Source organism: Hyalella azteca, unplaced genomic scaffold, assembly GCF_000764305.2.
Source record: "Hyalella azteca isolate HAZT.00-mixed unplaced genomic scaffold, Hazt_2.0.2 contig16660, whole genome shotgun sequence".
Taxonomy (NCBI): domain Eukaryota; kingdom Metazoa; phylum Arthropoda; class Malacostraca; order Amphipoda; family Hyalellidae; genus Hyalella; species Hyalella azteca.
This window is the reverse complement of record NW_025946472.1, coordinates 96,004-110,957: the sequence shown is the minus strand read 5'-3', so window position 1 is coordinate 110,957 and position 14,954 is coordinate 96,004. Positions and strand designations below refer to the sequence as shown.

At 36.8% G+C, this 14,954-nt stretch overlaps 1 protein-coding gene across 1 annotated transcript; it reads right to left on the bottom strand.

Annotated features, from left to right (window-relative positions):
- Positions 1 to 7,075: 7,075 nt before the first annotated feature.
- Positions 7,076 to 14,249, bottom strand: LOC108677927 (prefoldin subunit 1). Its single transcript, XM_018166241.2, has 6 exons — positions 14,183 to 14,249; positions 9,701 to 9,750; positions 9,281 to 9,349; positions 8,896 to 9,018; positions 8,320 to 8,448; positions 7,076 to 7,772 (listed from the first exon to the last, which is right to left on the bottom strand). Exons 1-6 carry the CDS (start codon positions 14,232 to 14,234, stop codon positions 7,683 to 7,685), a joined length of 513 nt encoding a protein of 170 aa, XP_018021730.2. The 5' UTR covers positions 14,235 to 14,249; the 3' UTR covers positions 7,076 to 7,682.
- Between the last annotated feature and the right edge of the window lie 705 nt (positions 14,250 to 14,954).

Here is a 14,954-nt window from a genome sequence, read left to right as displayed (position 1 = left end):
TGTTAGTAATGGATGAGTACACTCTGCATGCTTCAAATGTTTTGAAATGAAGTTTTATTCCAAGTGTCAGCATCTAAACTCGTGTCATTTGACCGGATCTTTTCATGACTGACGATAGTTTGAAGTAGCTACTAGACTTCCATCGGGTTCGATAAGGAGCTAGGCATTTCAAATCTGAACATATATTTTTCCATAGCTTTATTTAGTCTGTTCTTGAAGGCGTTCATACTTGGAGCGCCAACGATGTCATCGGGGAGGCTGTTCCACATGTCGGTGATTCAAAGCAAGAAGAAATTTTGTCGCGTGGAGAAGTTGCAGCGCAGTTTTTTTTAGCTTATAGCCGTGGCCCCTGGTGTTGGTTCTTGTTTCAAATTCTAGTAAACCTTCAGGGACCTTGTATAGACCATGAGTATATTGTATACTTCAATGAGATCCCCACGCAGACGTTGATAACTGAGGCTTGGAAGCTTCATAATCTTCAATCTTTCTTCATAGGACTTGCCCTTCAAGCCTGGAATTATCCTTGTTGCACGTCTTTGAACATTTTCTATTAAATTTCTGTCCTTTTCAAATCTCGGTGACCACACAAAGTTTCCAAACTCTAGACTCGGGCGTACGACGGCAACAAACAACTGCTTCATTGTTTCTGCATCTAGGAACTTGTATGAGCGTCTGATTGGAACTGATTATGAATGAAAAACGTTCGAAATTGTCCCGAATAGCCCCGGTTGACGGTATACCGTCAAACGGGGTAAAAAGGGATGGTTTTGAGCATTTTTTGTTAATAACTTCTTACCATGAAACATTTCATAAACAAGTTAGGGCTCATTTTAAAGGTCTTTGCAAGGGCTATCGTATGGCATCTCTACAAAAAATCTATATGCTATTTGTAAGGTGCTAGATGCAGTATAAAAGGCTCCTGAATCAATCTGGAAATGGGGTAAAAAGGGACACTTGAAATAAAACTCAATTTTAAACATTTGAAGCATGCAGAGTGTACTCGTCTATTACTAACAGTACTCTGAAGTCCTCCTTTTCCTTTATAGATGATGTAAATGTAGAATAAATGAAATTTTCTGTGATTTTTACTTGTTTTTTGTTTCATTGATATTTTACCTTATACATACATTACCGTATTATTAATGTGATATTACTGTATCTATGGACATGCCATTGAGCATTGACAACAATTTTGTCCACTGCAAGCTTCATATCAGCAGCCATGTAGCATTTCTTCTGTATCTGTAAGCTTACAGGATGGTATGTAATTTTGCACAATTTTAATCGAGTCAAGTGATTTCACTATAACAAAGACGATTGTAAAAAACATACCTGAAACAGGAAGGAATATTTTAGTGACAACCATCATATTTTTTGGAGAAATAAATCATAGTTTAGGTTACAGCAATCCCTTGATTAGCACGGTTTTGAATACCGCGGTTTTGATTAACGCGGAAAAAAAATTTGCGACCTACCCTTATTCTATGCGGTGCCAGTTTTAATTAGCGTGACTTTTTTTTCACAACGCATCATTTTCCCGCCTCTAGCCAGAGGTGTTACATTCGTAAGTCATAACAAAAGTGTTACTTTTTGCTTATTAGATCTTATGTTGTTACTTTTGTTACGACTTTTGGAAAAATTCGCCAAATGTTGTTACTTTATGAATTTCAGCCAATAATTCTTTAAATAAGGTCCCATTCCGTAGGCACTCGTGCTGACTACAGAGTTGGTTTAACCGCGCCTTGTCTCGTTCATAACTCGAATGGTCAAGTTTGGCAACGTTTGCCGGTAAGTGCGCCATGCCGGTGCTCAAGTTACTCGTTAGCCTTCAACTGGTCGAGATCGCTGCCATATCTACTGCTCATTTTTATCAAACTACATAATTTTCCTTGATAAATTACCATCATAATTATGGACAAAAAGGGAACGCTTAAACATAAAAATATCATTTTGGAGACTAAGCTTGAAATAATTAAGTGTTTTGATAATGGTAAAACGAAGATCGGTGAAGACCTAGGGTTTCCCAAGTCGACAATACGCACGATTTTGAAAAAATCGTCCGAGTATCAAGAGAAAGGCAAAATTGCTTCTACGTCGTCGAGCGTGCAATGCACTAGAAATAGGACTTGTATAATGATCGAAATGGAGGATTTGCTTTGGAGGATTCATTTGCATTTCTTTTATTTTTTTCCCCTATTATTTAGAAAAAAATGTGATGAATTTTAGTGGAAAAAAAATTATTATGTAACTTTGCTATTTTTGAGGATTCATTATAGGTAATTATTCCCATATATTCTTAAGTTTGATTAGCACGGTTTTGCTTAACACGGTAAAACTCGGGGATTTATGAACCGCGTTAATCAAGGGATTGCTGTAATTACTTTTCATTCTTTGTTGCCCAGTGCTCAATTCTATCTGTGACATTCTATGCACAATTTTGTGATGACTGATGGAGTAATTTTTCATTAAGTGAAATATTTTCACTGAGCGAGGTAAATGTAATCAAAATTCTTTGTTGTTAATTGATTTTTTCATTAACTGGAGCCTTTGCTATCCATGGTTCTGTAAGTGCATTTTAGGGGTGTCCCTTATTACCCTGTTTTGCGGAAACGACCAAAATTTTTTCTTGGAATGAGATATGCAAATTCTGTCAATCACATTTTTAAGCCAACTCTAGTGTGCAACTTTTATGTAGGTAGGGTAAACGCACAATATTCTGACATCGTGGGTAATTCCAATACTTCTCAACTTTTTCCTTTAAATTAAGCTTTGTCTTAGTTCCACTCTTGCGTAGATGGTTGAAATAATGACGTCATACCATTGCGCGCAATATTTCCGCAAAACACTAGGTCTGGCGGAAAATGTTAAGATCTTCAGAGCGAAAGTCCAAGTCAACTAGTGAGAACATCGAAACATGTGTCAAACACAGTCTAAGTTGATAGTTGACCTTGCTCTACCAAATAGTGATAAACTGTTTGTGTAGAAAGAATATTATGGTTCGAGACTTTTAAATAAGTCTGTGAATATATTAGAAATCCTTTAAGTATACTTGTATTTGCTGATATTATGTGGTAAATAAATTAATAGATGATCATGTTAAGAGACGGTTTTAGACACATAAAAACTAATTCCGACACAGCTTGGAATTGGACACGCACAGCTCGTTCTGAGCTGTGTTCAAAAATTAAAATTTTCCTAATTAAAAGCTTAATTAAAAAATTAAAATTTTCAATTAAGCTCGTTCTGAGCTGTGCTGTATTCCTATACAGCTCACACAGGGCATTGGAATTCCAACATAGTGTGTTGGAATTACGAATTAGTAAGAGTTTGAGGTGCTGCCGGAATTAGTCTCACAATATGCCAAATTTAGTCACACACAGCGTCGGAATTCAGGGATTTAGTGGATTTGAATTCTAAAGGATTTCAAGGGGGAGGTATACTCTAAAATTTTCGGATTTGGCTTTTCTGGTATTTAGTATCGTATTAAAGCTGACATTCTGCCCTATCCAATGATACCACTGCGATCCCTCTACGTGAATTTTTACTTACATGACATCACTTTAAAGGGGGGCAGGTGGGGGAGTTCCTTCACTAATTAGATACAAGTTAATTAGCTGCTGAGCATTTTAAATATAGTTTCTACTTGAGTTGTGCTGCAGTTACATGCTTAGTCTCATCTTAAAGCTGACATTCTGAGCTTTTCAACGATACTACTGCGACCGCTGTAAGTGAATTTTTACACACACGGCTGCGCTTTAAAGGGGGGTGGGAGGTGGATTTCCTTAACAAAATAGATGGCAGGTAATTCAGTCGCTAAGACTACATATATTGGTGTATCTGGCATCAAGGCTCAGTTACCCTGTTAGCTTCGTACGGAGACGTGTGCTGCAAGTCACTGCTACCATCCCTGAGTGGAATTAGGCCACAGAAGCCTGTAGTTTGGTCTCTATGCTGCATTGAGTGACTATTTCAAGGCGCACGGAACTTTGTCGCGCTGTCCTGAAAAGTTCAATTTTTTGTCACGGAAAAGCCTACTCCTAGAGTTTTGAAGCTACAGCAATGAGACATATAGCATTCTATTCGTAAAGACCATACCTATCAAGTAATGAAGCCCTTTTTTAGATTTGTGCATAGTTTGGATTCAAAATGGGAGGGGAGGGGGGGGGGAATGAGAAGAAATGAAAAAAATTTTAAATGCATGTAAAAAAAACGAGGCAAAAATAAAAAATCAGGCTTCGTTACTTGATTGACATGGTCTTTACGAATGGAATGGTACATGTCTCATCGCTGTAGCTTCAAAACTCTAGGAGGAGCAGGCTTTTCCATAGTACCCCTTTTTTGTCCGTTTTCTATGAATTTCATGTTTTCTATCAATTTTTCCGAGAAAATTACACAAACAAAAATGTATTAGAATTCAATTTTACATATGTGTACCAAGTTTCAGAGTGATCCGTCTGTAAACAAAAAAGTTTTTCCGGAGGGTATACCTCCCCCTTAAATAAATATGGCAACAGTTTGTGACGTTTCATTGTTGCTGGCGCATAGTGTAGTGTTTTGAGAGTGACGTAAAGCAATCAGAACTTGAGTTGCACATACGCCATACAGTGATCTTTTTATAGCCATTCATTTCTTGCTATGTCCTTTAAGTGTTGGAATATGGTGTGTTCATCCTAAAATTTTGGAATACAACAAATATTTTTCTGCTACAGACCTTAGCAGAGGTACTTTTCCAAAATCTCACTTTTCACACTTTTTTCACGGATTTTTCAGAGGTAATACTAATAAATGTATGATTTCTCTACTTGCTTTATGCGGCATAGAGATAGTAGTAAAAATGTTGAACTTTACACCACTATTTTTAGTTTTGAAATATTTTAATTAGTTTAGCTGCTACAGCATTTCTACAAAATGTTGGAGGACTGTCCCTTATACCTAACCCCGCAGTCCCCAGTCCCCACCTGTCCTTTTTTACCCTGTTTGAAGGTAACTGAGTAAACTGACCATTTTCCTATTTCCTGATTGTCAAATACTCAACTCTCAATAGTGGCAAAGCAGAAAGCAGAGTGTTTTTAGACTCTCCTAGTCTCCTTCTGTCTTTCAAATTCAATTTTAAGTCCTATAAGTAAACCAGTAAAGTATAATGTTTACCAGCATCATTAATAATTCAGTGTGGAATTCTTAAGGGATATTAAATTAACCAGTACACATAGCATATTGGAAAGCAGGACCTGAAAGCTTGGAAAGGCCAGGAACTTTCCACTTTCAGTCCATTATATTATATACATTATACAAATCCTATCACTTTTCAGCTGTGATTGGTTGATGGGATTGTGATTTTAGCCCCCTTCCTGCTTTCCAGCTGTGATTGGTTAATGGAATTGTAATGTTATCTGCTTTCTAGCTGTGATTGGTTAATGGAATTGTAATGTTATCAGCTTTCTAGCTGTGATTGGTTAATGGAATTGTAATGTTATCTGCTTTCTTTATTATTGTCAGTTCGACTCGCGTAGTCAATATACTTGCGTATATTGTCGACTAAAATGGTAGAACTATTTTAGCTTTCTAAAGTACGGCGCACGGCGCCTTTTTTTACCAGCATAGTACGGCGCACTGCGACTGCGCAGGTCGTTAAAATGACAAAATAAATTCCCGCGCACCTGGCACATCTTCCTGACCATGGTATGTACTACAGTACTGGTTAACTTAATAGGCACCTACTTAACTTAAACTTGATCATTACAAACAAAAAACCTGGGAAATTTTCAAAAAATCCATTAAATAAAAGAAAAATAGAAAATATCTATCAAAAAAAGAGACATTCAAATAATTTCATAGCAAATCTGAGGTACTATACAAATAAATAATACAATAGAAACAGTTTGTCCACTTTTGATCCTCCTTTTCATTTATAGTCACTCACCTGACAGACTGCAGAGCACTGTATCTAGGGAAAGCATTCCACCTTGAGTGGAAAGCTTTTTTATAAGTGAACCTCCATTTCTAGAATTCCACCCTGAATTCTGCATCATCATAGTCATACATGAGATATTGCTTTAAATCTCGAATAAATGAGAAAATTAGAAATGAACTGATTCTAGAAAATCACTGGTTTGCCAGTTGCCACTATGCAAGATTCAAGTTCAACATGGGTATTATTGCAGATTAACTACATCCAAAAAAAAGGGTGTTTTTTTTTTTAATTATATGTTTTTTGGGGTGTAGATTACGAATCTGAAATTGATTTTTGGGTCGGAAAAAAATCGGTTTTCCGATGCCGACCGCCAAAAATGGATTTCAGATTCGTAATCTACACCCCAAAAAACATATAATTAAAAAAAAACACCCTTTTTTTTGGATGTAGTTAATCTGCAATAATACCTCAACATGTACAACATACAAGTTGATATGTTGATTATGTTCCATGCTATTATGCTAACTAGGCTACCCGCTACAAGATATAATTTAACAAAAAATCTATTTGGCTATTAACTTAGAATCTTAAAAATGCTTTCCGTAGATTATAAAAATTTTTACAAACCCATTGTATGCCACATAACATGAAAATGTGATGAAACGTCATTGCCCTTCTGACACCTGCCATGGCATATGCATTTCGAGATTTCTGATATTGCCTGCAGTACTTCACTACTACACGGTTCACAACATGAATGTTTACATCATGGCTACATGTGTGGGTATCACGTAACTGGGTATAATGATATCTAAATACTCTCCATCAAGCTTAGTTTGCAACGGACCCATTTTCCAGAATCTGTACTTAACAGTATATTAGCTTATTTACAGTAGCTCAATATAACGTTTCATTAACTCATGTATTGAAAAATGCATTTATTAGCCATTCTTCTCGGGAATGGCCTCATGGAAAATCTGTCAGTAAACGATTTATTACATTTTTACTTTATTCTCATTTATATTCATTTCCTTTCAGAAACCTGCTGCTGATGATATACCTATTCACGGAGATATCACTTTTAATCCTGATGCATTCTATTCCATTTTGTCAGCCACACGAGTTGTCTAAGGGATGGGGTAGGGTTATTCAAGAAAGCCTGACGATATCTTCTCCTGATAAAGTTTATTGTATTGTGCATAAATAACAAAAAAGGGTATCATCAAATCGAGATAAATCGTGGGAGACAGTATGAAGTATACGATGTATAAACAGTCAAATGTCACGATCCCTTCGCACTAAGCATATGGATTTGCCGTTGACGAGTTGATTGAAATTTACATTTTCTTTTATTTTCTTGCAAAGAAGATACGATTCGTATATCTTTCAGACTTGTGCCTTGGATATGTGCCACTCGACTTCTCATGAATAAAATTGCGCCTTGAATATTTATATCCAATTCAAACTTTAAAAAAACTGCTCTGGCGTTGACAACAAATTTGATGATGTCTCACTCAAGTTCTCTAACAAACACATTTTCTGATTTCATCATGGTAAAAAATTATATTACGATAGATTAGTGATAAGTTAGTGCCTTTAACTAAGGATGATGAGTCACTATATAAGAATCTAAAGTAATAAAGCAGTCACATTCTAAGTAATCTTAACGCTCGCGACTTGGAAGTTCAGAAGAACGTAAAGTTACAACTACAAGGCTAGCAAGCAAGACCAATGAGCTCACGAGCAGATCGCATAGCAATATTAACGCATATTAAGAGGCGGTTTGCTGCTTCAACTTGATCATCTCGCGCAGGTTGTTTTGGCTCTCCTGGAGGCTCTTCTCCAGATACTCCTTATTGCTCTGCCAACAAAAATTTTGATGAATATATTATTAGAGACAAAAACTGCAAAGGAAATACCTAGAAAATTTACTAGTTTGTATTCATTTGATAAGACGAGATTAACTTCATCATAAGTTGAAATTTGTTATGTTAAAAGCATGCTAGTTAATATCAATAAATTTACAAGGTTTACTGAATCCAAAATTAAGCTAAGTAAGGTAAAAATCCTAAGAAGAATTTCAAGTGGGTAAGAACTACGGTATTACTGAGTGTTGTTCATACCTGCAAATTTTACTGTGGTAATCATGTTCTTAAATGCTTATAATATCATATCAGCATGAAATTTGTCATCAATTTTTCTCGCTACTGTGACTTATATAGGTACATCACATAAAGTTTTAATCACTTCTGCATAAATTTAGTGATAAAAATTGACAATATTGTATTTAGGATCTTTGAAATGATGATGAACATTAACTTTGCTTTCATTAAAATATTTTACAGGCTTGAACCCATTTCTCTTTTATTAAATTCTCAGAGTATTTTCTAATAGAAGACGGAACTTACCTGTAATGATTTGATCTTTTCCTGACTTTTTTCTACTTTACTGGCAAGATTTTTGCGAACTTCAGCGATGTCTGTAAGCAAGAACATCCTGCCAACACTTTCAAAGACGCGTACGCTGCTCCCAAGGTTCTGAAATATTCACAATTAGCATCGTCTAAACAAATGAAATGTTTTGTCAACACCTTAAAGTAGAATTAATGAAAGAATTATTTAAACATAATTGGGTTTCATTGCTTTACTTCAATTTAATGTTTGATTCTTGTTTTCTTCAAAACGGAAGAAATTTAAGATTTGAGGATGACAATGCACACCAAATGCGCATTACTGAGCATCATTGAGCTATCTACACTTAATTTCACTACACATACTTAACAGCATTGAAGAAAAATATTGCATTTTCATAAAATAGGTAAATTTTATAAATGGAATATATTGATGAGTAAGAGATAGGAGTCCAATTAGTTTTTTGTATAAAAGCCAAACAGTTCTGACCTAATCACCAGCAATCAACTCTATTTCACATGAATTTCCATATCCATTTAAACTGCAAAGCTCCTCTATCCAGAATCTACACACCTGAATTTCAGTGTCAGTGAGCTGAGAGTGGATGATGAGTTTCTTGAGTCCCTCAACTTGCACATCTGCAATTCGTAACTTCTGGTTGGTCTCGTTCATTTGAGTCTGCAGCTCAACAAAGGCCTGAAACACATGTTAATACAAATCAATTGTCTATCTTTAGTGCTAAATAAAACATCCGAAATTGATACATGAATTGGTCAATCAAGTAAATAAGTAAAAGTCTGCAGAAGCAACAGTGTTTCATCAATAAAGGCCTCTACTTCTCTTGTTTGAGAATAATAGAAGCTAAGGATATTCACAAGTTAGCACCATGAAATCAGTCAGTTGGGAGCATTAGTAAAACAAAAAATAAGTGTCATTGAGAATGATTACCAATACTCACTCTTTTGATCTCAATGTCAGGTTGAGTTTTGTCAGCCATGCTGTATGACTTATATATGACTTCTTGCACCTGTAATAAATTTAAGCTTCTAGTACAAGTTTTCTGAAACTACAAAAAATCAAAAGACATAGGAGTGAGATACATTAGTAGACAGAATCAATAAATAAATGTAGTGAACAGAATTGATTAATTTTCCAATTATTTAGAATAGTTCTGAGACTAAATACAATCAGTAGTATACCTTCAGAGTTCAGAAACATCACAGAATTCCGCTCATGCCCAAGTGTGATGGATTGCAATAATAGATCACATGCAGATTCAGATTTCCTGCTTTTGAATGGCATGATTTGTCAAAAAGCAAGTATTAGAAGGAGATTTCTTATGTAAATGGAGAGGAAACAAATATATCAAACAACCCACCAGGCAGGAAAGAAATTCAACAGGAGGAGCAAAAGCCTTTGGTTCACAAGCTGCAAAATAAGGAGCTGAGTTGTAGTTAGTAGTGCAATTAGATTTATCCACCAAGGGCTGGCTTTAAACAACTGGTCTATACAATGAAGAGGTGAATCCCTGAACTGGACTACTCAATTGATGGTGGACATTAGCTGACACTCTCATATTAAGTTTATTGTATACACATCACCGTAATCCCTGCCCATGTCCACTCTCAAAACGTGAATTTTTTGGCAGATCTGTAAATGCATTTTTCAAGTTTGTCAAGTGACTAACTGACTATGCATACCACCCTGAGATGGATGGTGCTTCATATCACTTCTTTAGCCGCAGCATGTAAAATTAGTACAAACATTATTTCTATTATTAGATCTCAGTTGTCATGCATGCCCTGGGACCCTATCACACTCGGGGATGTTGGCTTTATGCGGTTCACCATAGTTGGCACATTTTGGCTGCTTGTGCATTACCTATTGTGATGTTCCCAGCACATACAAGACATCTCCTTTTACTGGTATAGTCATCTGCTGAGAGACCATATCATTGAAAACAGTAGCATTGCAGTGGAAGAAAAGAGAAAGGGCACACAGAGTAGGTAAGTCATCCAATTTTCATTTTATCAGGGAGCTCTCTGCCCTCAAAAACCACCCTAATTGAAGAAGAAGGCATGCGCTTTTTTTCTAGGTTTCTGCTTAGTCTTTTAATTTTCACAAGTTTACTAGGACCATCCACTTGAACTCTCCTCTCCAGTCTCCATAGCAGTAATGTCAGCTTCAATATCAACAGGAGTGATGATTTCATAACAATACTTCCTTGATTTGGTTTTTGAGCACTTAGGGTAAATGCGGTATATTCCGACACATTAAGGACGTAGCAAGAAATGAATGGCTATAAAAATACCACCGTATGCGCAACTAGAGTTCTGATTGGTTTACGTCACTCTCAAAACACAAAACACCACACTACGCACCAGCAACAATGAAACATCACAAACTGTTGCCATATTTATTTAAAAACCTTTAGAATTCAAGTACACTTTTAGTGATGTATATGGTACATCTCTGCACTTTCTCATTTTAGCCACCTACAAAATCCCTGAATTCGACGCTATGTGCATCTAAATTAGGCATATTGTGAGACTAATTCTGGCAGTGTTTCAAACTCTATTAATTTGTCTATCTGGCGCCCTGTGTTGGAATTCCAATGCCCTGTGTGCTGTGTAAGCTGTATCGGAGTACGACACAGGCACACAGCTCAGAACAAGCTTAATTAAAAAATTGCAATTTTTTAATTAAGCTTTTAATTAAGAGCTATTAAGCTTTTACTTAAGAAAATTATAATTTTTGGACACAGCTCAGAACAAGCTGTGTGTGTCTAATTCCAAGCTGTGTCAGAATTAGTTTTTATATGTCTAAAACTGTTGCTCAACTTAATCATCTATTAATTTATTTACCACTTGAAATCAGCAAATAGAAGTATACTTAAAGGATTCCTAATATATTCACAGACTTGTTTAAAAGTCTCAAACCATAATATTCTTTCTACACAAACAGTTTATCACTATTTGGTACTTGGTAGAGCAAGGTCAACTATCAATTTTGCCACATTTTTTGATGTTCTCACCCAGTCACTGGGTGATGAGCATTGTCTCTCTTTGGATCTTAACATTTTCCCGCCAGATGGCCCAGACCTAGTGTTTTGGCAATAGTATGACATCACTTACAGTCACTATTTCAACCATCAACAAATGTGTGGAACTAAGACAAAGCTCAATATAAAGGAAAAAAGTTGAGAAGTGTCGGAATATACCGCATCGTAAAATTTACGACGCGGTATAGTGGCAAACCAGAGCTTTTTTAGAATCAGTTCAATTTTAATTTCCTCAATTACTCAAGATTTAAAACAATTTCTTAAGTATGATAAAGCTGGTATCCAGGATACTCTACTGGCTACTTATAAGACTCAAAAATGAACTTGAGGGAGAGTCTAAAAAACTCTCTGCTTTGCCACTAGGGTAAACGCGGTATATTCCGACACATTAAGGACACATCGAGAAATGAAAAACTATAAAAAAACCGTATGCGTTACGTAAGTTCTGTTGCCTTCACATGACTCTCAAAACACTTCACTACGCGTCAGCAATGATGAAACGTCACAAAATGTTGCCATATTTGTTAAAAAGCCTTTAGAATGGAAACCTACCAAATCCCTATATTCCATCACTTTGTGTGGCAATATTTGACATGTGGTGAGTTGTATTGCGTCAGCGCTTCAAATTTAACTGATACGTATTGCCGACATCCACGTGTTTGAATTCCGTTTGCTGTGTGAGCTGTATTGGGATACAACACGGCTTTGAATTAGAACACTAACGAATATTGAACACTACTTAATTACATTTTAATTAACAGCTATCAGGCTTTTAATTAAGCAAATTTCAAATTTTGTACAAAGCTTTGAACGATCTGTGTGTGTCCAATTCAAGTTGTGTCGGAATTAGTTTTTATGTGTCTAAATCCAACATCTTAACTTAATCATCTATTAATTTATTTACGACTTGATATCAGCGAATACAAGTATACTTAAAGGATTCCTAATATATTCACAGACGTATTTAAAAGTCTAAAACCATAATATTCTTCCTATAAAAACAGTTATTCACTATTTGGTAGAGCCATGTCAACTGTCAAATTTGACACATTTTTCAATAATCTCACCACGTGGCATGCATTGTCTCTCTTTGGATATCAATATTTTCCCACTAGATGGCCAAGACCTAGTGTTTTGGCAGTATTTTGACTCGCAAATGCATGACGTCACCATTTCAACCATCAACAAACGCATGGAACTAAAACAAAGCTTAATATAAAGGAAAAGCTTGAGAGGTGACGGAATTACCTACGATGTCGGAATATACCGCGTTTACCCTATGGCCGTCATTTGCAAATATCATCTTCAAAAGCAATATCTTCAAAAGCAAAAAAAAGCAATATCATCTTCATTGCCATTCAATAGTTGGAGTTTGGACAACAATCAATGATATCAACTGGGCAGGGTGGCCCAGTGGTTAGAGTTCAGAGTACCAAGATTGGCGCAGAGAGGCGCGGGTTTGATCCCAGCTCTGGCCTCTGTGTGCCAGTTTCTGGTCAGAATTGGCAAGGAGGCCGGGCGGTTAAGCACAGCAGAATTGTAGCAGTGAGTTGCAAGTTCGAGACCGCAAAATGCTGCGAATGTTCTGCGATGTTAAGAACCAAGAACCGGCGACAGGCCTACGGCCTAATAAATGCTGAAACCGCTATTATTATATTATTATTATGTTTATCAATCCAATTTGGCAAATCATGGTACTTGGTACAATTATAGGATTGACACTTTGACAGTACTTAGGTATACTAACTAGGTACCTACAGTTATACTATTAGTATTAGGTACCATGCCTATGTCTATGGTCTACGTATAGGCTAGGAGTAGGGCCTAGGATTTCATGAAGGGTTACAATTGCATTTCTATCTACTGCCATAAGCATAAGTAATAGTAAATTTAGACACCTTAGGCTAGGCTTCTGCAATATAAAATAGATGAATTAATAGATGATATTAAGCTTCATTATAAAAGAAAAGTCTCCTAGAAAACAATTAATTTTTTTATAGCAAACATCTGTTGCCAAAACTTGCCATAAATATGGCGGACCCTGTAAAATTAAAATTACAACCCGTTGACATCTAAAAAATATATAACTCAGTAGCTACTCACTGCAGTGAGTGACAGAGAGCGCAAATTCTCGTCGACGGTAACGTGAAGTCATGGATGTACATTCTGTGTGCCAGTTTCTGGTCAGAATTGGCAAGGAGGCCGGGCGGTTAAGCACAGCAGAATTGTAGCAGTGAGTTGCAAGTTCGAGACCGCAAAATGCTGCAAATGTTCTGCGATGTTAAGAACCAAGAACCGGCGACAGGCCTACGGCCTAATAAATGCTGAAACCGCTATTATTATATTATTATTATGTTTATCAATCCTATTTGGCAAATCATGGTACTTGGTACAATTATAGGATTGACACTTTGACAGTACTTAGGTATACTAACTAGGTACCTACACTCCTACAGTTATACTATTAGTATTAGGTACCATGCCTATGTCTATGGTCTACGTATAGGCTAGGAGTAGGGCCTAGGATTTCATGAAGGGTTACAATTGCATTTCTATCTACTGCCATAAGCATAAGTAATAGTAAATTTAGACACCTTAGGCTAGGCTTCTGCAATATAAAATAGATGAATTAATAGATGATATTAAGCTTCATTATAAAAGAAAAGTCTCCTAGAAAACAATTAATTTTTTTATAGCAAACATCTGTTGCCAAAACTTGCCATAAATATGGCGGACCCTGTAAAATTAAAATTACAACCCGTTGACATCTAAAAAATATATAACTCAGTAGCTACTCACTGCAGTGAGTGACAGAGAGCGCAAATTCTCGTCGACGGTAACGTGAAGTCATGGATGTACAGACAGACCTACAGACCGTCAGACGGAGGGAGTGACGGACTCGGACGGACCTGGCGAGCACAATAGAGCATTTTTTCCGTAAATGAGAAATGCGCTAAAAAGTGTAAAAGTCGCAGACTTGATGAACAATTAATATTCAGTGTTTCTCGAAATTTCCTTTCATTATAAGTCTTTTAACTCAGAGTTTACATATTTTTTGTCCCTGTCCTACCGTTTATAAATAAATAGCCGGGTAGGCATGGAAAAATTCATATCGCCATCTCATTTCCGAGTGGAGTAAAGTCCAGAAAAAACTCGTAGAGAAGAAACCAGCCTGTCCGAAGAAGGTCGCCTGCCGTAGACCACCACTGCCCTGGATGTAATGGACCATCATGATTCCTGCCTTCCGGAACGTAGCCTTCAACAGTTTAAGCCGTCCGTATCTATGCCGCGGGTCGAACCAGCCCTCGGTCGAACGGCAACTTGTCGAAGGACGATAAATTTTGGAAGAGAACTATGCTATCTGAAACCTAACCTCAGATGCGTTGAACGTAAAATTACGTAATTTAACGATGCCCGGAAGTCAGATTCGATCCGCGGCCTGGTGGTGCACGGCAGGTGGTGGTCAAGGCCGGAGGAGGACAAATCCAAGTGGTGCACGTCTGATTGGTGGATGTCCGGAGAGATCCAAGGCGTCCGATTCAGGGCTTATTGGTGCACAAAATTGGTGGTG